At 41.4% G+C, this 12,760-nt stretch overlaps 1 protein-coding gene across 1 annotated transcript in view; it reads left to right on the top strand.

Moving 5' to 3' along the window:
* Nucleotides 1–12,760, top strand: part of dgkg (diacylglycerol kinase gamma) — a 580,221-nt gene that overhangs the window by 252,812 nt on the left and 314,649 nt on the right. Inside the window, exons 8-9 of the mRNA XM_033023568.1 lie at nucleotides 9,186–9,235; nucleotides 12,482–12,556. Of these exons, the coding sequence (XP_032879459.1) occupies nucleotides 9,186–9,235; nucleotides 12,482–12,556 (125 nt within the window). The remainder of the gene's footprint in view (nucleotides 1–9,185; nucleotides 9,236–12,481; nucleotides 12,557–12,760) is intronic.

The following is a 12,760-nucleotide window of genomic DNA, read 5'->3' as shown; positions in this document are numbered from 1 at the left end:
ATGTGACTAATAAAGAAACCTTTGAACCTTTGAACCTTGTAAACCTACGCTGCACTCCCTCAATAGCAAGAATGTCCTTCCTCAAATTAGGGGACCAAAACTGCACACAATACTCCAGGTGTGGTCTCACTAGGGCTCTGTACAACTGCAGAAGGACCTCTTTGCTCCTATATTCGATTCCTAGTCCAGTTCACCATTTCAGCTGTCGATTTACATACAGATTTTGCAGAAGTTTCACAGTTTAAGATTAAGGGGTAGGCCATTTCAAGGTTTCAAGGTCAGTTTATTGTTACGTGTACCAGTTAAGGTACAGTGAAATTTGAGTTAGGACTGAGATGAGTAAAAACGGTTTCAGCCGGAGAGTTGTGAACCTGTGGAATTCTTTGCCACAGAAGGCAGTGGTGGCCAATTCACTAGAGAGTTAGATGTAGCTCTTAGGGCTAACGGAATCAAGGGATATGGGGTGAAAGCAGGAATGGTGTTGTGGCGCCATCAGGTGGTTGAGCCACTTATAGTTCAAACCCTCGTCAGTAGAGGTGGGAGGGTCACGTGAGTGAGTTTGGCGGGAGTTTGCAAGTGAAGGTTGTCATCAGTCCACGGGTGTGACCTACAGCAGCAGCAGAAACCTTGCTAGAGCTCTCACTTAACGCGCGTGTGTTTAACAGTTGTATTTGCCAATAAAGATAGTTTTATTCACAATGCGTGAATTATTACAGTGTACTGATTCTGGATGATCATATTGAATGGCGGTGCTGGCCGAATGGCCTGCTCCTGTACCTTTTTTCTATGTTTCTAAGTCGTCTTTGGCAGTGTTGTGATATAAATAATGTATACCCGACAAAGTAGCACACGTAGTTGAATTTTCACTCAACATCATTCGCGAGATTGGCCATGCGCATTTTTTATATGTCAAAGGATGGCAGGAAACTGGCAATTAGATCTGACTGGGTGAAATCCTTCCATTTCCTTCAACATGGTGATATTTGTGCTGAATCATTTTTAATTGGCTGAACAGAGACTAAAGAACAAATTTCAATGGAATTGAAACTTAAAGCAAATTTCCAGCAAAAAATGCAACGCAAATTCAATAGTTGTAACACATTTTTGCCAAATTGGGTTATATATAAAATGTTATCAACAGTATCAACTAGGTACTATCATAACTTTCTAATTGATACACCATTTGCGGGACAACAGGCATTAGAATTATTATCAAAATATTTTATTTTTGCTTGTTGATAATTAATTATTGTCTTGGCTCAAGAAAAAACGTGTTCTTTAAATGAATTTATTTTAGCTCGTGCATTTCTGAGCTTTCAAGTTGACCAATACAGTTTAAAATTAACACCTTGGTTCTCTTGGCTTCACTTCCTTGAATAGTGCAACAGGTTGCTCATGATAGTTATAATATTGACATTAAAACTCGGCAGCACAGGAAGGGCAGGCATTGACGAGAGGTGAGAGCCCAAGCACCCTTACCCTTGACAAGGTGTTAAATAGAATGATTCACACCTGCGCTGCATTTCCACTTGACATCCATTAAATCTACCAAGACCCGAATTGAACACGTGACAGTCAGAATAGTCAGCCTTCGATTTCACCATAACTAATATCGTCATCGTCAAGAGTGTTTTATTGTCATGTGTCCCAGATAAAACAATGAATTCTTACTTGCAGCAGCACAACACAATATGTAAACATAGTACACTGTAAACAATATGATAAAGGAGAAAAAAAAGTTCAGTGTGTGTGAATATACACATATATATATATTGTATATGCACACACATACATACACCCACATATATATATATATATATATAGAACTGATGCAAGTTTACAAAGACTATTATTATTATTATTGCACTATTAATATTTGTTTTGTTTTTGTGTGTGTGTGTGTGTGTGTGTGAGAGTGTACATATACACACACACATACGTACACATAAAAAACAAACAAACAATAATAGTGCAATAATAATAATACTAGTCTGTGTAGACTTGCAACAGTTCTGCAGTAGCTTAGCTTTGAGCAAGAAGTGCTTATCCTATGCTCCATAATTCCAATTGCAGTGCAGTCACACTGTATGATCAGAGAGGAATTGGTACTGGTGCTTCAGGTATAATGATACTGTTTCTTTTCCCTCTGTAACTGAACTGACATGAGATTTTCATACTGAGATTGTTTTCCATGTGTCACCGCTGAGCTGCAGTTAAACAGGGAGACCTCATTATTGTGATGAATGTTAAATATCTTGTTTCATACCACGTGGCAATGAAAGGTGCTTGTCTTCTGTTGTGAGCATTGATTTAAATAATAACTTCTGTTTCACACAAGATGAAATTCAAAATATTCTGACTATCTGTATTTGTTACCAAAAACTATCAATGATACACTTTTCGTCAAAATAACTAAATTAAGAGTTGTTTAAGAAGGAACTGCGGATGCTGGAAAATCGAAGGTAGACAAAAATGCTGGAGAAACACAGCGGGTGAAGCAGCATCCTTGGAGCGAAGGAAATAGGTAACGTTTCGGGTCGAAACCCTTCTGCAGACTTCAGAAGGGTCTCGACCCGAAATGTCACCCATCCCTTCTCTCCAGAGATGCTGCGTGACCCACTGAGTTACTCCAGCATGTTGTGTCTACCTTCGATTGAAACCAGCATCTGCAGTTCTTTTCTACCCATAGATACTGCATATAGGAATTGCTAGTCAAAAAAGGATATATCTAGTTTCCCCCATACTTTTATATAGGTTAATAAACCAAAGTTAACATAGCTGTTGACTCCTCAAAGATGTCTAGATGTTGGCATAATATATTGATTTTATTTAGTTTAGTTTAGAGATACAGTGCGGAAACAGGCCCTTCGATCCACCGAGTCCACGCCGTCCAGTGATCCCCGCACATTAATACTATCCGACACACACTAGGGACAATTTACTCTTGTATCAAGCTAATTAACCTACAAACCTGTACGTCTTGAGAGTGTGGGAGGAAAACGAAGATATCGAAGAAAACCCACGTGGTCACGGGGAGAACGTACAAACTCCGTACAGACAGCACCCGTAGTCGGGATCGAACCTGGGTCTCTGATGCTGCAAGCGCTGTAAGACAGCAACTCTACTGCTGCACGACCGAGCTGCCCTATGGTGCCTCATGTGATTTGGTTAAGGGGGAAGATTTTCCTCTATAAAGCACCCATTAATGACCATGGCATTTAAAACTGACAATGGAGACATTGCAATGAGAAATTTGCAATTGGCAAAATATTATTTTTTCTCCCGTTATGTACTATACTTACATATTCTGTTGTGCTGCAGCAAGTAAGAATTTCATTGTCCTATCTGGGACACATGACAATAAAACAAGTCAAGTCAAGTCACTTTTATTTCTATTGCACGTTTAAAAAACAACTCTCGTTGACCAACGTGCTTTACGTTGGTGGAGGTACTAACGTTATGCAACATTGGTTCATAGATTAAATACATACATAAATACATACATATAGCCCTCCCTCAGAGGACGTCAAGAAAGGCTTGAGAGTAAAGATGAGTTTTAAGTCTTGACTTAAAAGAGTCGATGGAGGGGGCAGTTCTGATGGGAAGAGGGATGCTGTTCCACAGTCTAGGAGCTGCAACCGCAAAGACGTGGTCACCCCTGAGCTTATGCCTAGACGTTCAGTAACCCCAAGTCGGCCGATCTGAGGGACCTGGAGGTGGAGTGGTGGGTAAGCAGACTTTTGATGTAGGTGGGGGCAAGCCCGTTAAGGGCTTTGTAAACATAAAGAAGGATCTTTATGTTAAATAAAACACTCTTGACTCTTGAGATATTCCACTAGCTGCTTTCCATGTACCTTCAATGGAAATTGTTAAAGAAAATGAGCAAAATATTTCATAGAAATTTTGGATCTGATGCAAATGAGAAAATTAATTCACAATGAAGAAATCTAGTCGCATCTTTCTCTTTGATGACTAAGGAAAGGTCAGCCTGAAAATGCATTCCAATGTTACCCATTGTCCACTGTATTCTTTGCAATGACTTTCAACAAATATGTATATTCTTTATTTACATAATTTTGGAAAATACACTGGATAATTGAAAATTACATTGTCACCAACCTTTTGAGCAGCTTGGATTTTCAGATGAGCCTTTGATGAATTTTTAAGATGTTGACCTAAATTACTTGGCTTCACCCCAAAAAAATCTATTGAGCAAGCTTGGAAAGTTAAACACGTTTTAGAGAGACAAAAGTACTAACACGAGGTACTTTCCATCTAAAATGTTGCTCAAACAGATCAATAAAAGCTTCCAAGATGTTTTAGATCAGTTTCTATTTTATATTCTGGTCATCAGGATTATTTTGTACAGCAAAATTCACAGTCTGCTGTGTACAGTGCTGCACGGTGGCACGGCAGTAGAGGTGTTTTCAATGCTTTCAGCGCCAGAGACGCAGGTTCGATCCCGACTATGGGTGCTGTGTGTACAGAGTTTGTAGGTTCTCCCCATGACCTGCGTGGGTTTTCACCAAGATCTTCAGTTTCCTCCCGCACTCCAAAGACGTACAGGTTTGTAGGTTAGTTGGCTTGGGATAAGTGTAAATTGTCCCTACTGTGTGTAGGATAGTGTTAATGTGCGGGGATCGCTGGTCGGTGTAGACTTGGTGGGCCGAAGGGCCTGTTTCTGCGCTGTATCTCTAAATTAAAAAACAAACAAAGAATGGTTAATGACAATGTTTCCAGATTGCACTGATTGAAGGAGACAAATCAGGTCCTGATTAAGGGGCAGCAGAGAAAAAAGAATTGATTAGATTTTCATCCACAAATGTAAGCAAATTCAGAACTGATGATAATTAACAACCTTTAATAGGTGCAAGTTTTCATATAATGGGTATAAAAAACATCTGATATATGAGTATTGATGATTAGAAAGTCTAAGCTGCAAAGCGATTTAGGGTGGCACAGTGGCACAGACTCACAGTGCCGGAGACCTGCATTCCATCCTGACCTTGGGTGCTGTCTGTGTGGAGTTTGCACATTCTCCCTGTGACTGCTCCGGTTTCCTCCCACATCCCAAAGACGTGTGGGTTTGTGGGTTAATTGGCTGCTGTATAGAAACATAGAAACATAGAAATTAGGTGCAGGAGTAGGCCATTCGGCCCTTCGAGCCTGCACCGCCATTCAATATGATCATGGCTGATCATCCAACTCAGTATCCCGTATCTGCCTTCTCTCCATACCCTCTGATCCCCTTAGCCACAAGGGCCACATCTAACTCCCTCTTAAATATAGCCAATGAACTGGCCTCGACTACCCTCTGTGGCAGAGAGTTCCAGAGATTCACCACTCTCTGTGTGAAAAATGTTCTTCTCATCTCGGTTTTAAAGGATTTCCCCCTTATCCTTAAGCTGTGACCCCTTGTCCTGGACTTCCCCAACATCGGGAACAATCTTCCTGCATCTAGCCTGTCCAACCCCTTAAGAATTTTGTAAGTTTCTATAAGATCCCCTCTCAATCTCCTAAATTCTAGAGAGTATAAACCAAGTCTATCCAGTCTTTCTTCATAAGACAGTCCTGACATCCCAGGAATCAGTCTGGTGAACCTTCTCTGCACTCCCTCTATGGCAATAATGTCCTTCCTCAGATTTGGAGACCAAAACTGTACGCAATACTCCAGGTGTGGTCTCACCAAGACCCTGTACAACTGCAGTAGAACCTCCCTGCTCTTATACTCAAATCCTTTTGCTATGAAAGCTAACATACCATTCGCTTTCTTCACTGCCTGCTGCACCTGCATGCCCACTTTCAATGACTGGTGTACCATGACACCCAGGTCTCGCTGCATCTCCCCTTTTCCTAGTCGGCAGATGTATGATTGCCCCCAGTGTGTAGGGAGTGGGTGTGAAGGTGGGATAACTTAGAACGAGGGTGAATCGATGAGGGTTTGGACTCAGTGTGCTGAAGGCCCTGTTATTCTGCTGCATCTCTAACCTAAACCAAGGAAACTAAATCAAATACAAATGCAATTTCCTTATATTCCTAATAGTGTAAAGGGCCTGCCCCACTTACACCATTTTATTCGGCGACTGCCGGCACCCTTCATAGTCGCAGCAGGTCGCCCGAAAATGTTCAACATGTTTAAAATCCAGTGGCGACCAGAAAATTCTTTAGTAACTTGTCAGTTTCTTTGTTGAACTAAATTAAGGCGCATGTTGCAATCAAAAGCGCTTGAACACTTGATTGGGAAATGGTACGACTCTTTGGGCGACTGCTCATAACCATACAGGCTTCACACCGCGACATGTCACCTGTATGGTCGTGGTGAAGCCTGTTCGGTCGTGAGCAGTCGCCCAAAGAGTCGAACCTTTTTCTTGTCACCGCTGGATTTTCCACACGTTGGAAATTTTCGGTGGCCTGCTGCGACTGACGGGTGCTGGCAAGTAGTCGATAAAATTGCGTAAGTGAGACAGGCCCTTAAGTATACAAGATGTGGGGCTGTTACCTACCTAAATATCTGTTGCATTCCTCTGTAGGAATGAAACCAACTTGAGTTCTATCTTCTCAGAGAAGTAGTGGATGGAATGATTCCATAATAACCAATACTGCAATGTTTATACTCCAGTATGCTGCTCGGGATATTTTTTTTCAGCCTGATGAAAAATGTCCACGAGTAAAAAAATAGCCCCGAGTACCTACAGCTGGCATAACGAGCCGCTGCGATATATCCACGGACTCCTACGGACTCGTTACGAACATTCTGCCAGTTTGAAAACTCAGAAGAATTTGTGAATAACTCGGGAATGTTGGACAGGCCCTATAGTGTGCTCTTGTGTCTGTTTTTGCTTTTTGTCCTTGATCGGCACATGGAAGATCATTATTGTTATCAGCTGAAGAGGTAAAGTAGGCGGTAATCAAGGACACTCTCTTGCCTATAGGTTTGTGCTAATGCCATGAGAATTCATGGGATTTGAAGGCTGTATGACTTGTATGACTAGTTCCTCCCACTGCTTTCCCCATGGGACAATTCTCCAAATTTGAATACCTGCCCCCAGGTATTTGTGACGAGGACTTGGCGAGATAAACTAGGCTGGGAGCCGTCAATGCGCATGGTAAAGCAGTGATCTGCTGGATTCAGCTTTATTTCCCTCTGTCAACATAGTGGCTGTAGTCACCTGCTCGTCCATTTCACATCAGTGGGTCTGGAGTCACAGTATAAGGGAGGACTCGTATCTCCTGAAATAAATGCCCCGATTTTCAAACTTTCCTCGTCATGTGGAGCTTAAGAGTGTCACATCTTCAGTAGCCTTTTTCTTTAAAAAAAAAAAGAATCACCTGAAAAGTGATGCTGTTGTAATACATAATATTGATAATATTTTGAATTTAATTGAACCCTGTAGTTTCTGTCATGGCAACGCCATCATTCTTGCTTCAGCTGTGGATAAAACACAGTTCACTTTATATTCCAATATCTCTTTTCCAACAAAATGTTTATGCTATGGGTTTACAATCAATTACAACAAAGCGATATCATGCATAGCAAATTTGTTCGTTTTTTAAGTCCAATGATATAATCAAATTGTAATGAAGCAAATTTACAGTGAGGGACTTGAAATGATACTTTGAGCCCATTTAACCGGGTTTTTTCAGTATTCTGGAAATGTTATCTTTTGTGTAATTGCAAATTTAAATTTAAATTCGATGCTGGGTTGGGAGAGGCGGGGGGGGCGGGGTGGGGGGGGGGCAAGGTATATCTCCACCTTTCTTTTTCTTTTTCTTATTTCTATATCTTTCGGCAACACTAACTTGGTAGTTTAGGGCTTTTTTGATCTATCTTTTCACTTTTCACTTCTTTCCTTTCTTGTTTTCTCTTTCTTTTCTTTTTTCATTTTCATAGTTTAGGTTATAACCATATAACCATATAACAATTACAGCACGGAAACAGGCCATCTCGGCCCTACAAGTCCATGCCGAACAATTATTTTCCCTTAGTCCCACCTGCCTGCACTCATACCATAACCCTCCATTCCCTTCTCATCCATATGCCTATCCAATTCATTTTTAAATGATACCAACGAACCTGCCTCCACCACTTCCACTGGAAGCTCATTCCACACCGCTACCACTCTCTGAGTAAAGAAGTTCCCCCTCATGTTACCCCTAAACTTCTGTCCCTTAATTCTGAAGTCATGTCCTCTTGTTTGAATCTTCCCTATTCTCAAAGGGAAAAGCTTGTCCACATCAACTCTGTCTATCCCTCTCATCATTTTAAAGACCTCTATCAAGTCCCCCCTTAACCTTCTGCGCTCCAGAGAATAAAGACCTAACTTATTCAACCTTGCTCTGTAACTTAGTTGTTGAAACCCAGGGTTATAAGCAGTGGCGGACCGGGTCTAAAAATATTGGTTGCCAGGAGACAAATGGGGCCCACTTCATCAGGGGCCCACTTGCCATCGGGCAAGCTGACACCCTGGCCAGTCCGCCACTGGTTAATGAAACTGAACAATAATTGTATCATCTTAGATGCCGAATGTTTTATCTTTGTACAATTGCTTCTAATAAAAAATAAATTAAAAAGAAACAAATAAATAAATAAATAACTGGAATCTTTTGTGTAATACCAGTTAGAAATTACAAATACCTTAGACAAAAAGCAAATGGCAGAAACAGCAGGTTCAGGCACAGTGTCCTCGACAAGCACATGGGATTGTGCAGACATAATCGTCAGTGTGTAGGCAGGAACTGCAGATGCTGGTTTACACCGAAGATAGACACAAAATGCTGGAGTAACTCAGCGGGACAGGCAGCATCTCTGGAGAGAAGAAATGGGTGATGTTTCGGGTCGAGACCCTTCTTCAATTCAGCAGAAGTTTCTGCTCATTAGTGGTGTGATGTGTTGTCTGAGCAGAAGAACGACAGGCAGAGCCTCTCAAAAATCTCTGTGGTTAGCCCCAAGAACAAAATAGCCTGAGCAAAAAAGCATTTCCACCACCCCAATAAATATTTTGAAGAGGAAATGTATTTAATCATGATTGAGATAATTCCCACTCTTTCTTGAATTGCACAATTTCTGTAATAACCAATATTCTCATTTCAATACACTTTGCAGATGTGTTTTTAATGCAGCTTGTAAAATAATTTGGTATTCAACCATGTCATCATTTTAATATTGTTACTATTTATTTTTACAGTTATGTTTCGGCTTTACGACACAGATGGAAATGGTTTTCTGGACAGTTCTGTAAGTTTCTTTTATTTAATAACTTGTAAACTGTAATCTTTAAGTCTGTTCCACTGTCTATAATATAATAAAATGGAGCCTGTATGTTTTCAGTTTATGTACTTTGCTTAAACTCTGCAACTGATGCAATGGAATTTAAAAATGTTATGATTTCTATGCTCCATTACTGAGATCATTAATAGCCTTCAAGCTCCTTTTATATATATACAAAACCCTTAGCGGTCTTGACCCCCCCCCCCCCCCCCCCACTATCAAATATCTCCTACCCCACCATTCTACCTCCAGGTCCCTCAAGTCGGCCGACTTGGGGCTACTGACTATCCCGCGGGGTCTAGGTTTATGCACAGGGGTGACCGCACTTTTGCAGTTGCAGCACCTAGACTGTGGAATAGCTCCTCATCAGAACTGTCCCCACCATCGACTCCTTTAAGTCACAACTCAAAACCTATTTCTACTCCCTAGCGTTTTTGAGCCCCTCTGAGCGGGTGCTGTAAACAGTTTATGTAGGTATTGTTAGCTCTGTCTACTGTTGTATGTATCAAATTAGTACCAGCACTGATGTGAAGCACTTTGGTCAACGTGAGTTGTATATAAACGTGCTATACAAATACAATTATTATTATTATTATTATTATTATTATTATTATTATTATTATTATTATTATTATTATTATTATTATTATTATTATTATTATTATTATTAAATTTTGCAATTTTTTTGAAGTGCAAAGCGAGATTACTTCATCACATAATTTGTTTAAATGCATATTGACTACGCAACCTTCTCCAGCAGCACAACCCCACCAGATTTGCACAAACATTTCACAGCAGAAGACGTGTGTAGGAAGGAACTGCAGATGCTTAGTTTCAACTGAAGATAGAAGGGTCTCGACCCGAAAGGCCACCCATTCCTTCCATCCAGAGATGCTGCCTGTCCCACAGCAGAAGACTTTGGGCAGCAATTCAGAATGAATCCCATTTAATCTTCCTTATCCTTCACTGGTCCAAGTATTTAGAAACATTGTTAATCCTTTAGACTATCCGGCAGTTTTCAGGGTTAATGACTAATTTTTTGAGGCTATGATGGGAGAAATACAGTTTTATAATTCGCTTTGAATAGTTCTGTGGGTATTTTTCAAGATACCACGCGTGGGTTTGAAAGGAAACATTGTTCCTGTGAGAGTGAAGAACCATCCCACTGGCCATTGGAGTCGGTCCAATTTGTAATTGGTGTGGAGGTTCCGTGTGTTGTGATGATGGACAGATTGGACAACCAGTGGTGGGTGTGTGGAGTGGGACTGCTGGAGACAGGAGGTCAAGCAACAATGTGTAGGAAGAGAATCACAAGAGGAATAGATCGGGTAGATGCACAGAGTCTCTTGCCCAGAGTAGGTGGATCGAGGACCAGAGCACATAGGTTCAAGGTGAAGGGGAAAAGATTTGAATCTGATGGGTAACTTTTTCACACAAAGGGATGTATGGAACAAGCTGCCAGAGGAGATAGTTGAGGCTGGAACTATCCCAACATTTAAGAAGCAGTTAGACAGATAGGACTGGTTTGGAGGAATATGGACCAAGCAGAGGCAGGTGGGACTAGTGTAGCTGGGGCACGTTGGCCGGAGTGGATAAATTGGTCCAAAGGGCCTGTTTCCACAATGTATCACTCTCTGACTCTATGAACTGCAGATACTGGTTTACACTGAAGGTAGACACTACTGTAAACACTGCAGCAAGTTACCGCTGAGTTACTCCAGTATTTTGTGTCTATCTTCAGGTCGAACAACAAAATCTTCAGGAAGGCGTCCAAAAGCAATTCTAGTTTGACTGCCCCCTCTGCTGTGGGCGTGGCCAGTTAATCCAGATGCTGCATTTTACCAGTTTGCATGACGGGACTACATGATAACTCCCCGCCCCTCTGCGTTCCTTTCTCTGGGTTCACCATTTACACTTCTGCTATCCTATCTCACACATTTTGTCTTTTTATCTCTGGCATTTGTCCAACCGTCTACCTATCAAAAACTCTCCTCACCTGTATCCACCTATAACTTGACAGGCTTTGTCCTGTCCTCACCACCCACTATCCCCCTCCCTCTCCTACCCCCACCCGTGCACTCCCCACACCATCACAATCAGTCTGAAGAAGGGTCCAGCCAGAAGCATCACCCATCTGTGTTCTCCAGAGATGTTGCCAGACCCGTTGAGTTACTCCAGCACTTTCTGCCTTTTTGCATATTAATAATAATAATAATAATGGATGGGATTTATATAGCGCCTTTCTAATACTCAAGACGCTTTACATCGCATTATTCATTCACTCCTCAGTCACACTCGGTGGTGGTAAGCTACTTCTGTAGCCACAGCTGCCCTGGGGCAGACTGACGGAAGCGTGGCTGCCATTCTGCGCCTACGGCCCCTCCGACCACCACCAATCACTCACACACATTCACACACAGGCAAAGGTGGGTGAAGTGTCTTGCCCAAGGACACAACGACAGTATGCACTCCAAGCGGGATTCGAACCAGCTACCTTCCGGTTGCCAGCCGAACACTTAGCCCATTGTGCCATCTGTCGCCCCAAACTAAGTATTAACTAAGTGGTAGCTCTTAATCTCAGTAATGAGGGAGAAAGTGTCAATAGACGATAGACAATAGGTGCAGGAGTAGGCCATTCAGCCCTTCGAGCCAGCACCGCCATTCAAGATGATTATGGCTGATCATCCACAATTCCTGCCTTCTCCCCATATCCCATAACTCCGCTATCTTTAAGAGCCCTATCTAACTTTCTCTTGAAAGCATCCAAAGAACCGGCCTCCACCGCCTTCTGAGGCAGAGAATTCCACGGATTCACAACCCTCTGTGTGAAAAAGATTTTCTTCGTCTCCGTTCTTAATGGTAAAGTTATATATCCGAAAGGCATAGGTCTTACTTATTTTTAATGATGACAACATCATGTAGAACCCTGTGGATGATGATGACAAGTGTTTTTACATTTGTGTGCTGAAATGTAACTGAAGCTAGTAAAATCTAGGCTCTTTAGCCAGATGTACATACTATCGTCTGCACGTTTGATTGCATTGATTTCAGTCTAAGTACCACCAACAGTCATGTGGAGGCATACTCAGCATTCCAAGACACGTCTGATTTCCAATTTCTCTTCCAAGATATTTTTCCATTAATATTCCACCTTTGGAATATCTGGCATGATACTTCTCAGTTACTTCACTTTTATTTTTATTTTCACTGCAGGAGTTAGACCGAATCATTAATCAAATGGTCCACGTTGCAGAGTATTTGGAATGGGATGCTACTGAACTCAGGCCAGTAAGTATTTGAAGAAAATGTTACTAACAAAATGACGTCTTGATTACAGCTCGTGATGGTATATATAACATTTAATGGTCATATTATATCATAATCAACTCGTTTTGCCCTGTGCAAAACATGTATTTATCATAAAAATGGAAATGCTACATTCATCCATAATTTTTGCAAAATGTACATTATTTTATTTATCATCTGCAACAT

The sequence above is a fragment of the Amblyraja radiata genome, chromosome 7, assembly GCF_010909765.2.
Source record: "Amblyraja radiata isolate CabotCenter1 chromosome 7, sAmbRad1.1.pri, whole genome shotgun sequence".
NCBI classification, from domain to species: domain Eukaryota; kingdom Metazoa; phylum Chordata; class Chondrichthyes; order Rajiformes; family Rajidae; genus Amblyraja; species Amblyraja radiata.
This window is presented reverse-complemented; position numbering and strand designations above follow the sequence as displayed.